The following is a 25,144-nucleotide window of genomic DNA, read 5'->3' as shown; positions in this document are numbered from 1 at the left end:
CTGAATATTCTATAATCTTGGCCTCGAGCCCCCTTTCTTCGAAGCTCCCACGCTCTAAGCAACCGAATGGCAACGCCGCCAACGCCGCCTCGCGTGGGGCTGAAGGCCCTCAGGAGAGCGGGGGGGTGGGTGACAAACGGCTCTTGCAGGGCCAGTCCCGTGCCTTCACACCCGCTGCAAACTCCCGGGTGAAGCTCCCGCCTTCCGGCGCCCCACGCAGCCTCGCACCACCCGCGGGGACGGCGCTGTCCCAGGAAGGGGGATGGCGGACCGTCGGCCCCGGCACCACCCGCGGGATCTCACACCGGGACAAGGACTCGGCGGCGCCGCCATCGCACCGCTCCGCTCTCCCGCCCTGCCGCGGGCCCTCGCGCACGGCGCATGCGCGCGACTCGCGCGGCCTCTCCCCCCCGGCGGCGGGGCGGGTGAGGAGCGGGGAAGGGCTTGTCGCTTCGCCCCGCCCACTTCCGCCGCCGCCGCCGCGAGGGGCCCGCCGGGAAGGCGGTGGGACCCCGCCCCCGCGGGAGGAGGGGGGAGGGGGGCGGGGGCGCGCGCGCGAGTGCCCGCGCGCCGCCGCCCCGCCCCTCCCCGCCCCCCGCCGCCCGCGGTGCCGGCAGCGACGAGGTGGGTACGGCGGGACCGCCGCCCCCCTCCCCCACCCCCACCGCCTCCTCGGGGCGGCGTGAGGCGGCGGCGGCGGCGGCGGGAAGGCCCCTGGCGGCCCCTCACGGTCTTCCCGCCGCCTGAGGGAGAGGCGGGGCCGTCCTCGGGCCTAAGGGCCGCGCGAGGCATGCGGAGCCGGGGGCAGCCGCGCCGGCCCGGCCCGGCCCGGCCCGGCCCGGCTCGGCTCGGCCCGTCCGGCCCGGTCCGGTCTGGGAGTGGGGAGGAGCCGTGCGGCCGAGCCCCGGGGAGGCGGGCGGGCGGCCCAGCCCGGCGGGGAGGGGAGAGGAGGGGAGAGGAGGGGAGGGTTGGGGGTGGTGAAACCCGGGGCGCGGCGGGTCCGCCTCTTTCATTGATGAAATTTAAATTCCTCGGGGTTTGCCTCCCGCCCGCCGGCCCGGGAGGAGCTGCTCGGCTGAGGGGCCAGCGCGGCGGGCGGGCTGCTCCCAGCGGGGCCGGGGCCGCCGTCTCTCCCGCCTCCCCGCCGCTGCTCGACTGCCGGCGGCCAGCCTCCGCAGGGGCGCGGGGAGGGATCCTGCCCTCCGGCCTGTCCCCCCGCAGCCCTTGGGTAAAAAAGACCTGAAACAATTCAGTCTATATTTATAAGAGCAAAGTATTTATTTTATTAAAGAGCGAAAATGTCGTCTTTTGTGAAAGGTAAGCTGATGTGCTTTGTAATTTTTTTTTTTGACTCTTCAGTTGTGTATACATAGATCCCTGCTTTTTTGTTTGTTTGTTTGTTTTTTCTTTTCTCCTTCCCAGCAGCCCGGTGGAGCACAGGCAGTGGTAGGTGTAGCAGCCTGGTCGGCAGCCGAGTTGGGATGTGCAAGGGCTTCCTCCCTCAAAGTGTTATTTGTTCTTTGGCAGCGAGGCCTCTGCCGCTTCTGCTCGGCTCGGTTCCCTTTACCACGGTGGATGCGCGTCTCTCGTGCGGTGCAGGCGCACGGTGAAACCGGCGGGTTCTAGCAGCAGGGCTTCGGTCCCCGGCCGATGCACAGGCAGGACCTGGAGATCAAGGGGATCTTGCAAGCACAAATCTTCCCCTCTCTACTAAGCCGTCTGTTAAAGTTGGGGGAGGAAGAGCGCTGAGGTCGAACATCTTCACTTTCTTCCGGAGGCTGGAATGTATTTTGGCGTTTTATGCCTCCGACAGGCTCAGGCACTCTCCTTTACTCTCCGCTTGTGTGACTGTGTGTGTACGTGGTCTGAGTTTCAGATTCCTTTATTGCGAAACAGGGAACCAGCCCACAAGAGGTCATTTTGGGGAGAAAAAATGACTTTGGTGCATTGCTGTGGCAGTTTTCTTTCCCTCCTTTCCAGTATTTCTAACGGTGTGTGTGTGCGCTTTCTGTAATGAAATCCGTGCCTGCAGGTTTCCTTAATATCAATCCATACAGGCCTATCGACAAATGTAATGCTGCCTCTAGAAAGAGCACGAGTAGGTCATTTGCTGTACGGAGTTGGATGTTGCAGGCAACCGAGGGCCTTCGCAGGTTTTGGGAAATGACTGTGGGTTACTCGTGGATGTCTAGGACTGTACAACACTTGCCCTGTAAATGTGTCAACTGTCTGCAAATGTCCTGTGGCACCTGGGCAAAACGCAGAGAGCTGAAGGGGTAGAAGTGTTAACAGCCACATTGCTCAACCAGCCGCTCTGAAACTTAAGCTAAGCCCCTTCTTGCTGTGAGATACATTACAAAAATACATTCTGAATTGTTCTTTATAAATGGAACTGGCTTATCTCGGCCTACTGCTGAAGGTAGCCATCTTGCAGGCAAGTGATTATTTTTTTATTAAACTGAAAGCTGAAGAAACCTACATAAAAATCGTAATAGTTTTTTTAAAAATTATCAAAGACTTGACAATCCTAGAAGCGTTTTACAAAAGTATCCACCATTTAAGTACTCTTTTATCAGACAATAGTACTAAAACATGTTGCCAATGTCAAGTGATATTTTTAGCATGAGGATCAGCTGCTAGAATGAGAAATCCAGCTGTGTCTGACTGTTACACCTACTCTTGGTGTGCGCAGCTGGCAAGAATGTCTTCCTAGGCTGCAAACTTCTGAGTTAGCTCAGGCTAATGTGCTCATCTGTTAATGAGAGAGCACATGTATACGTTTCCCTTCATGTATGCTTCAGTCCAACACATTGGCAAGTTTTGCCCCTAGTAGTAGGAAAAGAAAAATGTTTGTAAAGGCTGAGTGGGTATGTTCAGTTTTAAGAAGCCAACAAGGTAATATTTATTAGCGTTGCACATTATAGTGTGGGTATTTAAAGAGATTTTTACCCCTGTCAGGGATAAAAAATTGCCTTGAACTTTAAGTGGGGTTGGTGGAAGTGACGGCATTCACTCTGTACCCTCAACATAGAGTTCAAGGATAGAGCGTTTAAAGTTCAGCAGCATGTTTTAACGTATTGGCCACCCTTCTTGATTTTTATGCTAGTAGTCTGGCTCCAAGGAGACTTAAAAAATTTTCTGCTGTCTTTCTGTGTACTTACTTGGATTGCAAAAGTTCAGCCCAAAAGATTTCCAGTTTTCTGTCCCATGACTCCCTCCTGTGCTGGGTCCTTGTGTACTGAGTACCAAGGCAGTGAAGCTCTCTTCTTAGTTAATGAACAAAACTAATCAATCTTAATGCATTCTCTGCTTTTAATGTCAAATAAGAGGAGGGATGGCAGAAAGGAAATATATGCAAACCCCTGAGTTAAGGGGTCACCGCTATTCTGTTCTTGTGCAGTTTTCCTGAGCACATCTGTCCCTTATTTTGATTCTGACACTGTACGAAGACCTCCTTTTTATTAGCTTGATCTGATTTTACCATGTTTTGATTTTTTTATATGTCAGTTATAAAGTTATGTATCATAAACCTGCAAATACTCTGCCATATGCAGTAGTTCATGCTGTGAGGGCAGGGGGCAGGTTAGCAAGTGAGAGCAGAGCCCAAAAGCATGCTAGAAATAACAGTGGGGGGCACTGAGGGTTTGAGTGAAACTCCATGCATCAGACACCACTGCAAACTTTCTCTGCTACTTGAGGAAACACTTTCTACTGAAGACATAAAAATAAGATATCCTGGGTGGTCATTTTTGCGGAGCCCAGTGCTGCTTTCTGAAGCCTCAGCTGTTTAGTCATGCTCTTTTGCTCTGTGCTAATTTCCTGCGTGGGCTGGTCCCCCAGGAGTCTTCCACTACCTTATCCCACCCTTTTCTTCCTTCAGATGAGTGTTCACAAATACCGGCCCCATAAAAGTGGGCTTAGGCTGAAATCTGAGGCACTGGTTGCAAAATAACCTGGAAAAGGCATTTCTTTTTAAAAATGATTTGTGAGTCTATGGCTGCATGTACCCTTGTAAACCTTGTCCTGCCTTTATCCAACACTCCTGCCTCTCATCTGAATTTTAGAGGCACAATAACTACTTTTCATTATAGCCTTAGGAAATTTTACTTGCCTGGAGGAAATAATTGCTTTCAGATATGTGGTTGCACTGGCCTTTCTACTTCCTTGTTGCTTGCTAGAGTGAAAAGGGAAATCAACCTTCACCCGGGCTGTTGATTTTAACAGAAGCTCATGTTAAAGGGCTGCAGTTGTCTTTTTGTCTTTCTGCTAGCAGTAGGCTGAGATGCATAAATATCAGCTTCTCTCCAAAAACTCCGAGGGGCAACAGCAGAGGAACAGTTAGTACTGTGTGTGTTTGGAGCAGATGCACCGATACTGCTGTTGGGGTCTTGCTTTGGGCAGCCTTTAGAGAGTGCTGTAGATCCCAATCCAGTCCAAATCTGGTGGACATCTCTTAAGATAAATGCTCTGCCTTGCAATGGCATGTTAAAAGCAGAAAAGCTTTGAGTTGCTATTTCTCTTGGCTGCTTAGTTACAGTATTCAAATTCTTACATATGCAGAATAGATACTTTTCCTGCACCAGGCAAACATGTTTTTATGCACTCCAGCCATGCCCTTCCTCTCTCTTTCCCCAAAATAATAACTGTACTGACAGCACTAATAGCGCTCTCCCCAAGCAACTGTGCCCTGGCACGTTGAATCTAAGGCCGAGTGGTCGCAGTAGTTGTTAAATGTTCAGCGTGAAGCCTAAATATTCTCTGTTACCAATGAAGGGTGCAGCTGACAGCACTGGTAGCTTTGGCGGTCTGGGTTTTGGTAAGAAATGTCCCATCTAGCTGGCTTGTCTGTGTGCTTGATGCTCGGTGTTTGGGAAAAGCAGCATGTTTGCTTTGCTTCGCTTCTCTGTGAGGACATTGGTGATCAAATGTGTTTAGCATTTGCTCATGAAGTTGTGGACAATTTATAGTATTATTAAAAAAAACAACCAACAAACTAGGACATTATCACACACTGACTTTCATGATGCCTTTTTCTTTTGTCTATGATGTTACTTAATCTCTAAATGCTCTTATCTGGTAGATACAAGTCTTTTGGCTAATATGAGAGAACAAGATTTTCCTACTTACATGGCAGCCTGGGGAAGTTGCTAGCTGTCGCTGCCTTACTTAGCCTCAGTGTGTTTAACAGCACGAATAATGGTCTCTGAATCCTTGACATTTGCAGAGTTTCTTCTGAAATGCATTGCATCATATTGGGAAGTTCAGATGTTTTGCAGGCTGACGAACTGTGAGAAATGACCACTGTTGTTGCTGTAACAGAAGTCATGTATTACAGCATGTTGCAGGGAAGATTACAAACATCTGAAAGTATTCCCCCCACCCCCACCCCGAGTTGTTTCTCTGGAAGTTTAAATATAGTGTTTCAGTACACATCAACCCAACATGTGTGAATGAAAAGACAGGACTTGTAGCAGTTCGGTATGAAAGTATTAAGCTGGTATAGACCTCCTCATTTTTCTGTAGGAGGAAGTGCTTCCTAATCAAGAGCTGTCCTGTGCTTTTACATATTTGATCTGGAAAGATAGGCCTAGCAGGCTTTCAATTACTACCTGGTTTTCCTGCTAAATGAAGCATTTGATTAAAAAAAGAACCAGTTGTTCATCGTACTGTTCATCTTGAGCTGGCGTTTCCCCTGTGTTACACCACACATAGTATGTGCACTGCAGCACTTGTCTGTCTTTTTTTTTTTTTTTTTTCCTCCCCTACCTGCAAAACAGTGCAGTCAGGAAAATGGCTTCTGTGGGCTTCAAAGCAAGGATTAGATACTGTCACTGAGTCTGAGGCTGTGGAATACTTTGCTTAAAAGAATAAAATGAAATCAAAATTGTATTGAAATGAACTGCCTCTGGCTTTCTTAGACATTCTCAATAGAATAGCCTTTTAATGCATGTTCTAAATAAGTAAACTTTAAACGCAGGCTCCTCTTCCAACAGTATTTTCTGGCAGTATCGCTCTGTTCGCTTGCAAACTTTCCTCCTGTCTCTTTTTGCACTAGTTTTCAGGGTGTTTCTAAAATCCAGCTATATTTGGCAATACATCACTCTCTGTGTTAGAGAAGTGATTACTCAAGGGATTTGGCAGAAATTAAATTAACTGAGGTCTTTAGAGAACATACGCAGAATGTCTTTTGAGAACACACACGCTTCAAATACTTTCTGTTGGAAAATAAAGTCATGTTATCTCCCGTTTCTGCACTGTGGACTTTATAGAACACTCGTGTATTTACTCTTTTTCACATTTATGGAGCTTATCACTTTCAAAAGTAAAACAAATGCTGAAGTGATAGACTAATTTTCTAGGTTGCTTAGTAACTGAAAAGCATGCTGTAGTGTGAAAATACTCATAAAGTAAGGGAGTATTTACTGGAACAAACTGAAGATCGTGTGGAAGTGTGCTGTACAAGTAATTAAAGCATATGTTTTTATTTGGTTGTGTGAACAGAAGGATACCCTTGATCACAATGTTCTACATAAAAGAATTTTTTTAGTGAAAAGCTTTTTCACACTTTTACTTGCTAAAGTATGTTGATGCAGTAGGAAGTGAATTCTTTGGCTCTCTAGGAAAAAGTGTACTGCTGTGGATTTTTGGACACTTCTTGAGATGGATCATTGGTCTTTTGGGACTTTTGAGAGAAGGGTGGTTGTTCTGTGGCTCCAATTTAAGGTCTGTTCTCCAGGTTACTAAGAACAAAAACTTTTAGATTCCTGGAGTGCTAGCGCAGTAATCAAATGAGACTAGATTATATGAATTTATTAATTTTTAAAAGAAAATTGATGGCTGTTTGTAGTCTAAATAAGCTGGTTTCCTTCTTTTGCCTTTAACCCATGTTTTATTTTTACTTAAGATTTCAGCAAAGCAATGTCTCAAGCTGGCACTTCACAGTTTCAGGAAGTCATTCGACAAGAGCTGGAGTATTCAATGAAAGTAGAACTTGATAAAATACTTGCGACGGCACCTTCAAATGAGCTAGAGGTAAGGAGCGTAATGTGGACACAACTCAGCATGGGAAATTCAATGCAGGAAATTCAGACAAATATTATGCAGGGAGCCAAATCACAGAATACCACGATCCTGACTTTTAGGATGTGCTCTGATCCTGTGTGGAAGAGTAGCCTGGATACGGTGTCAGTAGGAGACTTCTGGTTCCATATAAACTGAGTGACATGCTTATTGTTAAATGTTTAATCGTCTTTAGTTATTAATGGTTCTGTATAATCTTTAATGGATTATAGAAGGGGAGGATAAAGCTGTTATCCTAAAGATTGAGCCAAATTCTAGTGGTTATGATTTTGACTAAAGACTTGTCTTTTAGGTGTCCAGGTTGGTTTTGTACCTTGAGTTTTAGGGGAAATGAGCTTTTGATACTCTTTAGAATTTTATTTACATTTTATCATGTCTACTTCAGTGCTGATAAAATTAGTCTTGTGAATAGATTGTACATCAAGTTAGTAGAAATGCTTCCGTCATCGAATAGGTATGCATTAAATACCAGCATTAACTAACGCATTTCTTCTTTGTAGCACACTAAAAAGGACCTGGAAGGATTTAAGAAGCTGTTTCATAGATTTCTACAGGAAAAGGGACCATCTGTGGACTGGGGGAAGATTCAGAGACCTCCAGAAGATTCTGTAAGTTACAATGAAGTGACAGTCTGTAGGGAACATAAAACTGATAATTGCTACTTGTAACAAATGATGGATATATCTGTCACGGTTCTGTAAAGTCATGTAGGACAACACTTTGGGTTCTAACTGAAAAATAATTGTTTATTGACATATGCTGTACGTGTTCCTGAACATCAGGTCCTGCTTAAGATATGTGTCAAGTTCTTTGGTGGTGGTTTGTTAGCTGTCCATGGAACAGGGCAACAAAATGGGACAGATGCGATCTTACCATTTAGTACCTTCTCTGGAGTAAACGTTAACTTGTGTGAGAGAGGAAGTAGGTAGAACCCTTGTTCCCGTTTCCCTCCTGCCCGTGAAAGAAGGTTGCACGTCTTGGATGAGACTGTTTCCAGCAATCCATTCTGCTGAATAATTTGGAAGGGACATATGGCAAGTGGGCTGGGTTGTATAGCTCATTTAGCAACTTCTGCAATCTACAACAGCTCAGTAAAAGCAAGGAATCTGAAACAAGTAGTTCACTGCGGGGGTTATTTGAGTGTAATTTTCTAATGCTGTCTGTGTTGTTATAACTTATAACCTGCTGCTTGAGCTGCTGCTGAAAAAGTACTAAATATTTTTTCAGCACTGTTTAGTACTGAAGTAAATACTTCCTATTAAACCTAACCTCATTTTATTGATTCATCTGTGGCCTTAGGCTGTCTTTTGACTCTTGTAGCACAACTACACTGTTAGTTACACGAATTCTTACTTTTCCCAGTGTAGTGATCTTGGCATGTTGCGGGATTTCTGTGTCTTCACACATTTGTGGTTTCTCTTAGCCTCTCTGTGGTGATTCAATCAAGGCTCTGTTTCCAACTGAAAGGCAGGCTGTCCGGTTACTTCCAGAACAGATGCAGTGCTGCTCTCTAAAGCGTTGAAGAATGATGCTGTTTTAGAGCAAGTCTAGGGTTTTTTCCAAGGTTGAGTGTTTTCTTTTAGCTTCAAAAACATGTGATGTCTCTCTCTTCTGTACTGTAACACTGAATGAAGTATTGCTTTGGGGAGAAAAATCCACCCTCAGTAAAGAGGCCAAGGTGAGAAATTGGAGTTCTGGATAACATGACTTACAAGGAAGGCTCAAGAAAAGGGGGTTACTTTTAGTCTAGGGGCAGGTGAGACTCCAGGGAATGATAAGTCTTTTAAATATGTAAAAAGGTAGTTGCAACAATGAAAGGAATAAACTGTTCCCTGGGTCAAGATAAAGACTGGGATTAAATTACAGCAATTTGATGCAAGTGAATGGGCTGCTTTGTGAAGAGGGAGAGCTACTGCCTATTTTTAAAGTTTTGCACACCTTCATTGGAAAAACTTTTAAAGTTCTGTAAAGGGCTGAAAATTACCGTGTAGGACATTGAGAGCAAATGTCAATCAGGAGGGTTATGATAAGACACTGAAACAGATTGATGGGACATTCTCAGGCAAGAGAAGCTGTTTAAAAAAACTTAGGCAAAGGTCTAACTTAAGGTCACTGAGGACTGAAAGAAAGGCAGGATTAGAAAGAATATATCTATTCCTTATGGCTTGTACCAGCTCATTCTCAAATGTGTCCATGTGTCTAATGTGTCTGTGTATCAACTTTTGACGAGAGAAAGCTAAGAGTCCTGCAAAATTAGGTCACTGTGGGTCAGGTGAGATGTATGCATGATCTCAAAGGAAATTTTGCTTCCTAGCATGAACTCCAAATCAAATAATCATACTTGGTAAATGTCACAGAAGAAAGCTAAGGAAAAATACCTGCAAACAAACTTTCTTCCATGCTGCCTTCACTTCAAACTAAATACCTCTTTCTTTAGATTACTTGGATGATACTTAGACTTCCTGATATGACAGGAGGTGGGTTGAGCGTTCTCAAAAACTGAGCAAATTTAACTTTCTTGACATTTTTTTCTTTCTTTTTTTGCTGACCATAAGAGTCATAAGACCTACCCTCCTCAAACCCTGCTTGTATTTATCCTGCCTCCACCTCCTTTTTAGTGTGTCGATCATGTAGGGGACATACTGTAGAAAGTGGAATGTATCTTACATGAAACCCCTTCCAAGTGACCTGAATGGTAACTTCCCCCAAATAATTCTTTGCTGAGGGGTATGACTTGTGGAATTATTAGATAAAAGTTGATTTCTTACAGACCATCATTCCAGAATTATTAGTCTAGTTAATACAGGTAAGAACAGTATGAGCTTTTAGAAGGGGTGAAAAGCAATCCTTTTAGAAGGGCTTCAGAATAAAGACTGTAGTGCTGAGTTCTTCGGGACAAGTATCTATTTGTGAATATATGCAGATTTTCTCTGAGTGCTTCAGTTCCAGTAGAGGGTTTTTTTTTTCCTAGCTATAAAACCTCACAGGGTACTCTCCTCCTGATCTTATTAGAACAGCACAGAGATTGGTACACACAAGGCTCATTTGGAAAGTTGGTTGATAATCTTGCAAGTGTTTTGTAATTGCCTGTATGGATGACCTTGTTTTATGAGGTGATGCTGATGGTGGTGAAGAGTTTGGCTGCTTTTGAGAATCTTGCACTGCAAATATCACAGCCTAGAAAGCAACAACTTACTCTCCCCAGTGTGGATTTATTTGCCTGTGATGGTTTTGGAGAATTGGATTGCTGCTTGATCTGTCCAAAGCACTGAGAAATCTGGCAAGTGTAATCTTCAGCTGATAGCTAGTAGAGCTCAAAGTATCTGTTTAGGTATATATGTACATGTGTGTATACATACAGACATACACGTGTGTACATCTATAAAATAAAAGCACCCAAAATTGTGCTTAAGTGTGGGGTTGGGGGTTTATTTTGTTTATTTTTAACAGCTTAAAGTTCATGAATAGTTTATTGCATTTATAGGTTTTGTCTTTTAATTTTCTATTTTACATAAGCGACTTTTGACTTTCAGATGAGGTCAGAAAGGTATTTCAGGCTTTTGCCCGATGCCGTGGGTCTGTGCTATGCTGGAGCAGAATTTCTGATCTGACTTCCATGGATCATTTAATGTGTTATCCATTGTGCTTGTTCTTTGAATGTAACTTTCTGTGCTTTCCTGAAGCATCTATTGACAAGTAAAGGCTCCTATCAGTAAATTGAAACAGAAATGATTGTCTCGTAATATTCCTCTGTTCTTCTCTGCAATCAGAGATTTCATTCCTGACCCCTGTGTTTTCAGTGTAACAACTAATACTGATGGGCAAGCAACTTCTAAGCTTCAGACAATGGTAACACAAGATTGAACCCATTTCACACTATATTGGTAAACCTCTGACTTGTTTTTTCCTTCCAGAGGCTTTGCTTCCACTTGTCCAAAGGGTTACAGTGAGACCTAGCGTAGTTAAGACCGGTTAGTGTCTTCAGAGAAGAAAGTGTACTTAGTGTGGTGGTTAACAAGGAGAGGAGGTAAAGAATGTGGACATGGCAAGTGTAATTTAATCCTGCTGTAGATTGCAGTGATCTGTTTGTTTGAATTGGAAGCAATAGCAAAGTCCTGCTGGGAGGCCTCTGAGAGAACTGCAGTGATCAGGTTAACCTCAGAATAGGGATGCAAAACCTCATCTAGCAAGTAAAGAGAGCATCCGAAGCAACGTGAGTGTGAAAGGAGCTTGTCTATTAGAGGCTTTTATTTTCCCCCCCAGTGGTCAGATTCTTGTCTGCAGCTGATTGTCATCTCAATGAACTGTATCATGAAGGCAAAGAAAGAATGTCATGCTTCTACTCCAAAGCAAAACATCTTCCTAATCTCCAACTCTGGAAACAGGTTTTAAGGGTTCACTTGGTTCTATTTCTAAAACTGTCCCTTGGTGCTGAGTAAATACTTCCTTGTTGTTCTGTAACTACATATTGACTAATATGGGTGTTTTCCTTTCCTGTCTACCCACGATGACAGCCCTGATGCTCATTTTGTCTGTCTCTGACAAACTCTTGCAAACCTCCTTGCAGTAGGAGTATGATTCTGAAATCTGTTAGTCAAACTCCCTCATGCAAACTGTTCTGAAAAATCACTTCTGCGACACTGTCTGCAAAACCAAAAGAAGCTGGATATGTCATCTTAGAACAGTCCCAAACGGGTTTTGAGACATGTCTCAAATGAGTAACACTGTAGTCATGCATCTGTAACCCGTGTCATTCCTGCCCCTTTTTGTTCTTTAAGTATTTTCCCATCAGCAGTTACTTGTCAAGTCCACTGTTCCTTAGAGCAAAAATGGATTTGTATTACTGTGGAGCGCTTCTCATGTTTGGGTGTACACTCACAGGGAATGAGGTGGTTCTATGTGTTAGTGCCTACGTGTGACTGGAACTGAGAGGTGACACCACTGGCATCCAGCAGTCCTGATGCTGCAGCCATCCTGCTTGAATCTCAGTTCCTGACGTTTGTTATTCTCTAAATTAAAGACCCTTCAAGATCCAGGGCTTCATGGTCACTTCCAATGCCTGTGCCAGAAGAAACTGAAATTTTTAGTGAGGCTGAGTTATAAATTGTGTTGTAGCTGATGCGACATCCAGTGAACTAAATCTCTGATGGAGGGCCTGGATGGAACTGTTCACTTCAACAGGATTGTAGTCTGTGCTTCCTGCATAAGCTAGTTTCAGGCATGATAGCGAAGGCACGAAAGGGTAGTTGGCACTTCAGCAAAAGCAAATGATTTTGAGGCAGTCCAGCCTCAAAATGAGCAGCAGACTTTCTTCTTTTGGGAGAACTATATTGTGAGTGATGCAAGAAGAACCTAGTGAGACTTGAAAGCTGAAATAATTTTTTTGGCTGTTCAGATGGTGCCTGAACATTGTAGGTGTGACTTGTGTTCCACCCGGCTAAAGCTCGAACCTAGATGTTTTAAATCCATTAGCAGTCTAATACAGGGTGGTATCGACCTTAAGAGTGGATGGGCAGTAGTAAATCTCCGAGTGTAGATCCTGCTGGTAGGGAAACATTCATTAAGCTTTCTGATGTACCTTCAGTACATTAAAGCAGTGTTTATCATCTTCTTTGTTGATGAGAAGAACAGTTGTTTTTCAAGGTGTCTACCCAGCCTGAACACAGTCTCTGTTGTCAACAAAACGCAGCAAGAGTCTGCTTTTTGTGCATTTCTGTTCCTGAAAAGTTCTAGGAACTTCGGAAAGAAGTTCTTTTATGTCATCTGTGAAATGGCAGTGACTGCGTTACTGCTGCTGCCTGAGCCATTGTAACTCCATGTGGAGTGATCTTATCTTTAAATATATACCATAAGCTTTCTAGATCCTGCATAAGGCAGAATTTCCCTAATGTGAGGGATCTGCTCTAATCTGCTGCCTGTGGCTTACTGGAATGCTGGAATTGCGCAAACTCTGCTCTGCCCCCACACATCCGAGTAAGAAATACGCCTCTTGTTCCAGTGCAATATGAATTTCCATTTGAGCACCAGCCTGACTTGCCCAAAGCAAACACAATTCTGAAGCTACTCTGTATGTATTTGTTTTTGGAAATTAGCTGTGGATCTTATCAGAACTAAAATAATTTTCTTGCTGCTAGAATACACACAGCACTCAAACACCAAGGGTTTTCTTCAAAAGAAAATCTCTAGAAGGGCAGGCTAAAGGATAATTGTATTGATTTTGCTCTAACAGTTTTGGCATGATAGTTGTAGTTTCATTGTTACCTTTGTTTCCTTGACTTTTAGGTGCTTTGGATTAGGGGATAAGCAATGCCTAATGCAAGGCATACTGTCATTACAAGCCTGGTTCTGCTCTCCATCACTAGCCCCAAGTGTAGCCCATGCTCTGTTTTTAAACCCGTAGGATACAGCTGTCAGCAAGGTAAAGAAGGCTTTTTGCAAGGTTTAATGTGAGCCGGATCAACACATCCTGCAACGAGCAGGCTAAGAACAAGGATCTTTCTTCCACATTGTAGCACGCTATCGGGAGAGACAAATTGTTCTTATATTGCACTAGCAGTTGGAGTAAAAATTGGTTTAGATGGAGTTGAAGAACCAACCTTTTGCAAGAACGTTGCCTCTGACAACCTCCAAGTATTTAAAAAAAAAAAAAAAAAGCCAGTTTAAACTGCTCAGGGAAGAAAAGTTTTGTGTTCTTAAGTAGTGACCTGACTGAAGGAAGTCATCTCACCAGGGAAGTGAGTTAGTGAGTTAGATGGCTCACAAGAAGACTCCGTCTCCCGCAGGACAAGAGAAGGGTTGTGTTAAGTGGCATAACTGGCCTGACTCCTTCCCTGCCCCTCCTCACCATCAGGCCAGTTGCCCTTTGCTGGAAGAGCAGAGACATCTTTTCATCTGGATGAAGCTGACTGTGACTGGTGTCACAAAGTCTGTAGAACTTTTCAAGAGAAGAGGTTATTGTAGTACCAACTGTGTTGTTTGTATTGTAACAAATCAGATTATTGTAGACTCGTTTTGCAAATGCTCTTTAGTGTCATAAATTGTATAAATAAACGTGGGTATTTTTGCCATATTTTAAGTTTTGAAGGTTTTAGGAGAAAGCAATTTCCTTCTGAATTTCTGACTGCCGAGTTTGTTGTTACAGATCCAGCCCTATGAGAAAATAAAGGCCCGAGGACTGCCCGATAACATTGCTTCTGTCTTGAACAAGCTGGTGGTTGTGAAACTCAATGGCGGCTTGGGCACAAGCATGGGTTGTAAAGGCCCCAAAAGTCTTATTGGGGTGCGAAACGAGAACACCTTCTTGGATCTGACAGTTCAGCAGATTGAGGTAACTTCTGATGGACTTTTCTTTCTACATTGGAGGAAGTGAGACATGCTGAGCTGCTCCTGTGTGACACTTTAAGAGACATCTCAATGGAGGCTTGCCAAAAGGAGGAGGGGAGGGAAGTGAGGCCTGGTCACTGCTGGTGGTGGAGAATTGCTTTGGAAAGAACAGGTGTGAGAGGGACAGAGCACTCGGTCATGGAACTCTGTCCACTCCATGCGTTAGCATGAGTGTAATTCTGCCCATGCACACCAACCCAGACAGTGGTGGTTGTGTCCAGAAACACAAGCAATGAAAGCGTAGAGCGGCCTGGCATGGCTAACTCCTGGGCTTGTTTCTGACTGCTCCAGGTGCAAGTTTTAAGTTTAGCTTTTTAAAAGCTTTTTTTATGTGCAGAGCTCTTCACAGCAGCTCCAAGTTCCTTGTCAAATTAAAACTCTCATGCTGGAAGTGATTGCTGGCATTTTCCTCTGAAGAAAGAAAAGTAAAAGAAAATAACAGCTGTTGGTGTTGAGAGGGGACACTTCAGCTTATGTTTTTAATGCAGAAGATTCCTCTTGCAGCAGATAATTAAGATAGTCATTAGAGCAGGGAATTGGGTGTGCCTGTTCCATAGTTTCTGGAGCTCCAACAGTTTTTGCCTCAGCGTGGCGTTTGTTTGGAGCAACCCTCCTGTTAGTTCTAAACCAGACTTACATTTATATCCAGCTAACGCAGTCCTAATCCTTTGGTGTTGCCGGCACTTTGTCAAAAGGGTTGTTGTGGAAGTCTCTTGACGCCACCGGAGGGCAATCTGATACACAGAGCTTTGAACTCACTGAAGTATCTTTTTTTTTCTGCACACTCTTTGATGGAATGTTGTCATGTTTTTTGATTTTTGCCTTTGCTGTGCTGTCCACATGGAAATGCTTGTGTATTTCAGCTCCACTTTTACAGATGCCCAAATAATTAACATTGTGACATTTCATTATGTACTGTTGATACTATTGTCCATTTCATAGCATGCCAAAAAGACTCCAAAGTGCTTACTGTGCAGAGAAGGTTTTGAAACCTTACCCTGACAGACTTTAGTAATTTGCGGAAAAACGTGCCTTTTGTAATCAACAATACCCCAAAATTTAAGATAACTGTTTTGTGCTGTTGCGCTTTTCAAATTTTGAATCTCAATGCAGATTTAAAAACAAAGATTAATTATATATTAATTTGGGCCTAATCTTACAATGATTTGTTTTCCTTTACCTGATTTGTTATCCATTCAGTTGGCATAAACACCTCTATCTTTTATCTCATGCATTTATTATTTCCAGTCTGTTTTATTGAATAGTTTATTTCTCCCAAAATCGTAGGTGTCAAAGCTAATAGTACATGCTGAATTTACCATTTCTTTCCCATCTTAGCATTTAAACAAATCCTACAACACTGATGTTCCTCTTGTTCTCATGAATTCCTTCAACACTGATGATGACACTAAGAAAATCTTGCAGAAGTACAGTCACAGCCGTGTGAAGATATATACTTTTAATCAAAGCAGGTATCAAAAAACTTCTCCACTTGGGGTGAAAAGAAAAACTAACTTGCATTTCTCCATATTCCAAATGCTGTGGGGTTTTAGTTTGAGATGCTGTGGTAGCAACAGTGTCTTATGTACCCTGTCAGTCTCTATTTTGGGCCTCTTTTAAAGACTGAAATGTCAGGGTGTTAAGCAGAGTCAAAGGCAATGTGTTGAAATTAGGGAGAGGGGTATGTGTGGGACGCAGTCTCTAAGAAATGTGTGAATAATGGTGTGCTGGCTGCTTGATTCCTGAATTTGCTTTTGGGATACCTGGGCTCTGCAGGGAGACAGAACATGGCTTCCTTATCAAGCACAGACCTACAGCAGCTGAAGATGTCCGAACCTGTGTGTCAGAGGAAAGCTGGTTTACAGCACGGTTGGAGAACTTTCGGTCCTTGAGTGAGGATTGCATTCTGCAGCCTCTTAGTGAGAGCCTGGTATTTGCAGGGCTCTTTCGGTGCAGAGTACTTCCACTAACCTAGAAAGCTCATCTTCAAGACCTGTATGAAACAGCCCATGTAGTCGTACCTTTATGACTGCATTTTAATTTCTGCTACTCTGACGTTGGCGAGAACTTAACTAAACCCCACTGTCTTCCCAGGTATCCTAGAATTAACAAGGAAACTCTGCTGCCAATAGCCAAGGGTGTGTCTTGCTCAGGAGAGAATACGGAGTGCTGGTACCCGCCGGGCCACGGAGATATCTACGCCAGCTTCTATAACTCTGGTCTGCTGGATAACCTGATCGGAGAGGGGAAGGAATATATTTTTGTATCCAATATAGATAACTTGGGTGCCACTGTGGACCTTTACATTCTTAACCATCTTATGAACCCACCCAATGGAAAACGCTGTGAATTTGTCATGGAAGTCACAAACAAAACCAGGGCGGATGTGAAGGTAAAGGGGGATGGTTGTGCGAGTCTGTCTGAACGCTGCCTGGCACGCTGATGAAAATCTCAGCCTCTCGTCTCTTCTATATGCATGAATTCAGACATACATTAAATCTTCTTATAGCTATTTTAGGCACCATTTAACACATCAGCTGGGATCTAATTTGAGATGCACAAAATCAGCAAGTTTATGAGTTCTAATTCATGGAACAAATGGGATCTAGGTTCTGGGCAACAGCAGACAAGGACAGCCTGGACTTGACCAATCACTGAAAAAAATACAAGTGGTTTCTGCAGGGTGCAGGTCACAACCTCCATACCTTCTCCAAACTGTCACTTACACGGGAGTGAAGTTGGAGGATGGTAAAAGTAGGGCTCTGAGGGGCGGGACCACACCGGTTGTATCTCTACTGAATGAGAACTGCTGACCCAGCTGACAAGGTGTGCAGGGTACAGCTCTGTGTGCCGTGGCTGCCAGCTCCTAGTTAGCTCCTGTCCCAGCTGCTTGACTCGTACAAAGTCCAGGTTTAACAGCTTGTCAGGTCTTTATGGCATATATTAAATACTTCTAGCATGCAGTAATTTTTCCTGTAACTGCACTTTGCCTCTGTTCTTTTAAACGTGATTTTCTCTGTATTCATTAGATAGCAAGAAAGCTCTTGACATAGTTCTATATAAAAACACAGAAAGGCACTGCAGGAACACAGTTCAGGTTACTTGAAGCAGCACTTGTTTCTCCCGTGGGTGCCGCAAATACAGAACTATGAAATTCAATTTTGATTTTGCTCTGCAACCTATGGCAGTACTGCTGAAAGTGGTGTTTGACAACAGCAGCACTTGCAAAAGATTCTCAACAACTTTCATTAAAAGAATTAACTGTCTCGGAGTGCTGAAACAGGATCGTTTGACAGTTCTGACTGCACTTTAAACATGCTCTATAATTAGTAACATGGTAGCTGAACACAGTGTGTTTTCACTGAGGTTCAACTTCAAATGCCAACAAAAGAGTGCATCTGTTTGGGGTGAGGGGGGCGTTTCTCTGGCATCTCATGAACAGGACTTAAAACTACTTCTTTGACCCTTGCAGGGTGGCACGCTTACGCAGTACGAAAACAAGCTGAGGCTGGTGGAGATAGCTCAGGTCCCAAAAGCACATGTGGATGAATTCAAGTCCGTGTCAAAATTCAAAATATTCAATACCAACAATTTGTGGATCGCTCTGTCCGCAATTAAAAGGCTGCAAGAGAAAAATGCCATTGACATGGAGATCATTGTTAACCCAAAGGTAATCAGCTAGGAAGATTTTAAAGGAAATGGACTCAAAAGAACTGTTTGTTCCTAGGTAACTAACCAGGGACTGCTGTCTTCAGAATGGAGCCAGTCTGTTGGTAACTGCAGAGCTCTGACTTAACGCTCATCTCTAGTTCTGAGTGCCGTTACCCACCGCTTGTGTTTACATGAGTTTTCTCTTCCAGACTCTGGATGGAGGCTTGAATATTATCCAGTTGGAGACTGCAGTTGGTGCTGCTATTAAGAGTTTTGAGAACTCTCTGGGAATAAACGTACCTCGTAGTCGTTTTCTGCCTGTTAAGACCACGTCAGATCTCTTGCTTGTGATGTCTAATTTGTATAGCCTTAATGCTGGATCTCTAACGATGAGCGAGAAGCGTGAATTTCCAACAGTGCCTCTTGTCAAACTGGGGAGTTCTTTCACAAAGGTAAACTCCTATAATTATACTTCAGTTTTATCTCTTTGAATAAAAATTACAGTCCATAGCAATAAGTAAGTGAGGTTCACTTTATCTGCCTCTGCCCACGTGGGCATTCTCTTTTACTCTTTGTTAGGGTAATACAGACTACTTAATGTGTGCATGATGCCATTTGTCCTGCTGTTGGGTGCTCCTTTACCCTGTCAGTGGAGGGAACGGAAGGTGAATTGGGTGGCGTGAGCTCTCCAGAGCTTACCGAACTTTAGTGGGATGCTGCCCTTGCCATTTCTCATAGTTCTCACTGACAGAAATGACAATACCACATTGCTTTCAAAGCAGCAATTCATATATTTATCTGATGTAGATTCTGGAATGATCCCCGAAGGGAGTTCTTGGGAAGCTCCCACACCTGCCTTAATCTACAGATGGATTTAAACTGTCTCTAATTCTTCCCTCTCTCCAAAAGGTTCAAGATTACCTGCGGAGGTTTGAAAGTATTCCAGACATGCTGGAGCTGGATCATCTCACGGTTTCAGGTGATGTTACATTTGGGAAGAATGTTTCATTAAAGGTGAGTGTGTTATGCTCCTGCATATATGTGACTGATCTCTGCTCCTCAGTACCTGATCCTGCCTAAGTCACTGCCTTTATGCCCAGACTGTGGAAGCTCTCCTAGGAATTAAGTAATTTAATTCCTAGAGGAATTAAAGGCCCAGCCTGAACAGTGACCCTTAGGAAGGAGTGTTCCTGCTACAGCAGCTTCTCTGTATAGTCATAGGGGGAACTGAGGTTGATCTATGAACCTTGAAACCATCACAGACCTCGTGACTCAGTGTTTGGAGCAACATCTTTGTCCTTTAGCTCTACAAGGCACATCCCACCTCACTTCCGGCGCTGGCTTGACAGCCACATCTCTTTCTCATCACTTTGGGGTTCTTGATCTATTAGCAAATGTTGAAGCTGAGCAATTAATTTCTCTCTGAAGTTCTTCCTTGGGATCTGGCCAATCCTTGCAGACCATTGTCACAGTCCTATGATAGTCCAGGGCAGTTCAGCTGCTGACACAACCAGCACTGGAACCAGTTTGGGCTGTTATCAGACTGCACGCTGGTACACATATCGCTGTGCCTTACAGCTGCAGTGGTGAGCTGTGCCACAACACACTGATGTGGGGAACATTTTTCCACCTAAAAGCAAGCAGACATGATAAAGGGGCTTACAGCAAGTGTGCATCTTCAGAGAAGGCATCAGCCCTGCTTGTAAGATGATCAGAGCTAGTGTGCTGGTAATTACAGTGTTTCCAACATTGCTTGTTTAAAATCTTTAGGGAGGGGGAAGTGTGTGCAGGAACAATACACCTAAACACATCCAGGATTTGGCTGTGTTACAGCTGACACCTAAGCAGTCCCCCAGACACCACTACTCTTGCTCATTCCCAGTCAACAGGTAATACAAAAGTTGATCAAGTTTCTAATCGCTTGTTTTCTCTTCTGTAAATCCAGGGAACAGTTATCATCATTGCAAACCATGGTGACAGAATTGACATCCCAGCTGGAGCTCTACTAGAGAACAAAATTGTCTCTGGCAACCTTCGGATCCTGGACCACTGAGCCAGGGAGAGGGCACAGTTGGTTCTGTAGGCTGCTGTGCTAAAACAGCCTCATGATGGGAGAACCTTTTAAGCATTAGAAATATAAGTACACAGAGGGCCTATGCTTTGTCATCTTCACAGTACCCTGCAGTATTAATTTAAAATTAATTTCTCTTGCTTATCTTTTTAAGCAGACACATAGCGCAATGGATGTGCGTAAGTAATGCTTCAGTCCTTAAAGAGATTCTGTAACTCAGTTAATATAACCTTGAAGTGCAATACTGTTTGTCTTGCGGTAAGATGGACAGATCTTCTTTGATAAGAAGTTAAGAGGCTTGCCTCTAACATTTAGTAGTTTTGAATTGCTTGTAACTGCAGAAATAAAGCTGTGAAGCAATACATGTGGGACAACATAGTTAGCTACTCATGTGACTTTTTATGAAGTGCAGGCACAGTTAAAAACCAAAAGTTTTACTACTGCTAAATGGGCTGTTAAAACCCTGTATTTCATGTGCTCACAAACATCCCAACCTCTAGGCCTCTAAGCCCCCAGATGACAAGCGGGATGTCCCGTCCCTGTTGTACGGCGAGAGACTGGGGTAAGGCTGTCAATACCTCCATTTCTGTATTGTAAGAGCAGGAAGCGTTGGTGTTCCAAACTCACCCAAAGAATCGAATACTTGAGAAAAATGCCTCAGTATCCACGTGTGGTGTTTGCTTTTTCACATCCCATTTAAGACTGGATCTCCTGTTAATATCTTAATCCTCGATCTTCCCTCTTTCTTCAAGCAATGGATCATGTTGACTACACCCATGTTCATATTGTCACAGCCATGTATGTTAATTTATCTTCTCTTGAGTCATTTCTAAATTTGTACAGGAATTGAACTCCCTGTCCCAATCACTATTGATTTCTTAATGTTTCTCTTGTATTTACATGCAGACTTTATTTTATAAGCTTAGTATAACACTGGTATGTATCATTAAAGAAGTTGGTCTTTAAAAACAACTGTGATTGGATAGCTTTATTTTGACTGACACTGAGTGACATCTGTTATGCTAACAGATCAGCATGCCTGTCTGAAAACAAATGTAGGCGCACACGCACTGGAGACCATTCCACCGTACATCAGCAGCACAGGGTGAGGTGAGGAGGTGTGAGGTGAGATATACAGGCACTTTTATTTAGGAGTACTGGCAGCATCCAGTCTTAAAAGGTAGTATTAAACCCTCTGAAATAATTTAACTGCAGTTACACCTTCCTTAATGGGGCAACCTTTTAGAAGCAGCCTAAAAATGGTTAAGATTCTTCCTGCACTGTTTTCTGTGGCCTCCTCTGTCTTTATACACTTTGTATCTTTCTTTAAAAGGGTGGAAGATCCAGAAGCAGCCAACCCCCCACCAGCCTTTTCACTACCTTCTCTTTCTACTCTATGCAGTAAGTGATGGCTTCAGCAAACAGTTTCTTAGAAAATCCTATCTTCAGGTGGCAGTTTAGAGCCCAGATGAAACAGGACTGCTCCCTAACAAATCTGAATCCTATATGCAAGCAATCAAAAGACATTTATTCATATAAAGTTCTGTAAAAAAATAAATTTTTAGAACAGCATTGTTCATAGAGAAAAACATTTTCTACAGAGTTCCAACTGCAAGATTTTTATACTGTACCGTTGTTAAATAAGGTGGGACACCATGTGGATTTCATTGCACTAGAAGAAATGCAAAGCATCTTTTTAATATAAAGATATACAGAGCATTCTAGACAACTACAGCTGTGTTACAGCTATGTGTTCTTTTGGATTTGGTCCAAAGAAACCTGAGTCTGTTTCCAGAGAGAATGAAAAAAACATTGCACAGGCAGCTGCTCACTTGTTTCTTGCTGAAGGACACTGAAAAGATCACTCCCTGCAGCTCACTCTGAGCCTAGCTTCCCCCACTAGCAATAGTGTCCTTTCTCAGACTTAAGTATTCACCTCACGGTCATCGTGCTGCTTAGAAGAAAGTCGGTCTGCTGACAGAGCCAAGCGACTGCTCCCGGTGGATTATCACCTCTTCTGCTCCCAAATTTCAGCCATGTTCAGGTCTAAGTTGTTAAGGCCTTTCAGAGCTTGAAGGTTTCCAGTGTAAAAAGCTACATCTGAAGTAACCAGGCTGCAGTGAAACACAGAACAAGGTTAGTGTCTGAACTTGTCCAGTCCACCTGAAATATTCAGAAAAATAACCAGATTTGTTTAGGAATCAGGTGCACAGTTACAACAATGTACATTCCAATACTAGCCCTGGATTAGATGTTTTAAATACCAGTTCAAAACTCCATGCTATGACAGTGATTTGTTTTACAGCAGTGATGGCACATAATTAGTGTAGGTATAAAACTAGTTATAGGGAAAGGAGATCAAATGAAGAGTTCAGGAAACTGAGTAGGAATGTGGCATCTAACACTTGCATTCTCTAGCTGTAACCCCAGGCTTCTTGACTCAAACTGCTGATTCCATTGTACTTAAAACATTAGTTATTGCAACATTAGCTTCTCTATCCTAGAAGGTTAATGAAAAAGCAACCAAACAACAGTGTTGCCTGTAACAGTTTATACAGTTAAAATCCCTCATATACTGCTGAAGAGTATCAGGGCATGAGAAAAACATGATCATGGTGTTTCCAGTTAGACAGTAGCAAGATGTAGGCATAAAAGTTGTATTTTCAGAGTAAAAAATTAACCAGGGTGCATTTTACTATTACTGCAGAAACAAGTAGTTGAAAATGGGATGTGGACCAGACAAGCATGTCAAACTAGGTCAGTAAAGACTGCTGGAAGAGCAGCAAGTGAAATCCAGTGTTTGGTGTTTCCCTTCTCCAAGGACCCCGCCGACCTGCTCACCGAGCTGTGCTCCAAAGCAGGTAACCGCTGCCACGAAAGGAGCAGACTCGGGGCATCGCTGCTTCCTGTCTGACTGTAAGGAGGACTGTGCTGGGAAACACCACCGGTACGTCACCAGGACTGCCTGCCCCGATCCTCCGAGCAAAAAGAGGTCCAGCCACAGGCATCAAACAAAACCCGCAGTGGAGACGGCACAGTGCACTGTTCAGGGCTAGAAACCCAAGTGTGAAACACACCCAACACACTCTGGGTGCTCTCACTTCAGCTGGGGCTGCTGCAGCCTCTGGACGTTTGTTGACTTACAAATACCTTCCTAAGTACCAAAGGCAAGTACCAAAGTACACAAATACAGAAACCCATTTCAAGTACACTCTTGCACAGAGTACAAGGATGAATAAGCTTAAGCAGGACAAGTAAGAATAAACTGGGCAGGAACAAAGTCATTCCACAAACATCTGAAACATCTGTAAACTTCCTTATCTGGCTTCTTCAGCCTAAGACAATGCTTTCCTGCATGTAGTTAGGACAACTGAATTTCCCCTTTACTATACCCCCAGGTCATTGAGAATGATTATAAACCCCACCATTTTCAGGGGACTATCCAACTTACAGAATCACAGAATCATCAAGGTTGGAAAAGACCTTGAAGATGGTCTACAACCATTAACCTCACACTGACTGTTCCCAACTCCACCATATTCCTCAGCACTGGGTCAACCCAACTCTTAAACCCCTCCAGGGATGGGGACTCCACCCCTGCCCTGGGCAGCCCATTCCAACACCCAACAACCCCTTCTGCAAAGAAATGATTCCTAATAGCCCATCTAACCCTTCCCTGGTGCAGCTTGATGCCATTCCCTCTTGTACTATCACTTGTTCCTTGGTTCAAGAGACTCATCCCCAGCTCTCTGCAACCTCATTTCAGGGAGTTGTAAAGGGCGATGAGGTCTCCCCTCAGCCTCCTCCAGACTAAAAAAAAACAGAAACAGGATTCAGTCTGCAAGAGGCTGCCCTCTTTCCTGGGAGGTGTGGGATGCCAGGCACAGCCAGCCACACCCTTCCATGAGAGGCACCACTGACCCATTTTAGGGATGGGGCAGGAAGGGGTAAAAGCTCTGTGGAGCATAATCTTTGTTTTAAATCCAGTTCTGCTGTAAAAACAGTTTCTGTATAGAAGCTGCCCGTCGCACAGATGAAATACCACTTTTTCCTGTTTTTACTTTGCTAGCACTGTGAGTCATCATCCATGTTTCAAAACTGCTTCATGAATCACGCAATTCTTGTGAATCAAACTGTGGCCACTGCTGTCACACAAACGGAGAAAAAGTAACCCCCAAACAGAGGAAACCTACAGCAGGTTTCCTGCAGGACAATGCCCAACTTCCAATCTCTTACCAAGCCAAATGCATTCCTAGTTAGTATGGAAAGGCACAAGTCACGTCCTTTACTGTAAGAAAGCTCCAAATGGGACATGCTAAAACCCAGAGTGTGGCTGCATTCCACGTTTACAACTTTCCTGCAGGAGACAAAGCCTGATTATTTAAATTAAGCAGTAAAAAAATGTACCCAAACGTACCCATTCAGAGGTCCTCCATCATTGACGACGTTTAGGTGGGCCAGCTGCCTCTTCAGGTGAAGTTTGTAGCTTGCGTTAATTCGTAAAAACAACATCTAGAAGAAACCCCAGAACCAGAGTAAGGAACCATCCCCAGGCTTGCATCGCTGCCTACAGTGAGGGAATCTACCACAAACACCTTAAATCACTAACCTTCGGTTCTGTTTTAGCAATTCATGTGACTTTCCCTTCTGCCAGTCCTTCAGGCTCCTAATCTTTCTGGCCATACACAATTTCTAACACACAGGACAGTGTACACCTTCACTTATTTGTTACATGTTGCACTTGGAAGACACATGCTCTGGAGCATGAGTTTTTCTTCCCTGTTGTTTGAAGCATCTAGCAATGTGTATTAAGGCTAGAAGGTAACAAATCTCTTCCCTGTACTGTAACCACTTAAAGTCTTTTCTTGCAAGAGAAAGCATGAAAAACCGTTGAAGAGACCATTTAATTTAGTGCAAAAGAGAAACTACAACTTAGTGTACACTGGATCAGTCCTTCCT

General features: G+C 43.7%; 2 protein-coding genes across 7 annotated transcripts in view; one reads left to right on the top strand and one right to left on the bottom strand.

Moving 5' to 3' along the window:
- The first annotated feature begins 526 nt into the window (after nt 1-526).
- On the top strand, nt 527-21,157 carry UGP2 (UDP-glucose pyrophosphorylase 2). Of its 2 annotated transcripts, none has more exons than XM_074924689.1 (10): nt 527-624; nt 6,905-7,032; nt 7,581-7,688; nt 14,222-14,407; nt 15,802-15,935; nt 16,558-16,855; nt 17,936-18,133; nt 18,324-18,566; nt 19,024-19,128; nt 20,060-21,157. In XM_074924689.1, the coding sequence occupies exons 2-10, from the start codon at nt 6,919-6,921 to the stop codon at nt 20,165-20,167; spliced, it is 1,494 nt and encodes a 497-aa protein (XP_074780790.1). In that variant the 5' UTR covers nt 527-624; nt 6,905-6,918; the 3' UTR covers nt 20,168-21,157. The 2 variants fall into 2 exon arrangements, with proteins under 2 accessions (XP_074780790.1, XP_074780708.1); XM_074924607.1 differs by lacking the exon at nt 527-624 and adding an exon at nt 1,026-1,317.
- Nucleotides 19,136-25,144, bottom strand: part of VPS54 (VPS54 subunit of GARP complex) — a 56,863-nt gene continuing 50,854 nt past the window's right edge. For 2 of the 5 annotated variants that reach the window (XM_074924398.1, XM_074924484.1), the window contains exons 23-24: nt 24,603-24,697; nt 21,194-22,299 (exon numbers count right to left, since the gene is read on the bottom strand). In XM_074924398.1, coding sequence (XP_074780499.1) covers nt 22,194-22,299; nt 24,603-24,697 — 201 coding nt within the window. In that variant the 3' untranslated portion in view covers nt 21,194-22,193. Of the gene's footprint in view, nt 19,745-21,193; nt 22,300-24,602; nt 24,698-25,144 lie in introns of those variants that run through there. The other 3 variants (XM_074924319.1, XM_074924188.1, XR_012634962.1) reach the window with 2 other exon arrangements.

Source organism: Athene noctua, chromosome 1, assembly GCF_965140245.1.
Source record: "Athene noctua chromosome 1, bAthNoc1.hap1.1, whole genome shotgun sequence".
NCBI classification, from domain to species: Eukaryota; Metazoa; Chordata; class Aves; order Strigiformes; family Strigidae; genus Athene; species Athene noctua.
Note: the sequence above shows the minus strand (reverse complement) of the source record. Positions and strands in the feature narration are given on the sequence as shown.

Excerpts from the sequence above, each read along its gene's own strand:
- UGP2 (XM_074924607.1), top strand. Across the intron at positions 7,033-7,580 it reads CACCTTCAAATGAGCTAGAG|CACACTAAAAAGGACCTGGA; the intron begins GTAAGGAGCGTA and ends TCTTCTTTGTAG. Across the intron at positions 7,689-14,221 it reads AGAGACCTCCAGAAGATTCT|ATCCAGCCCTATGAGAAAAT; the intron begins GTAAGTTACAAT and ends TTGTTGTTACAG.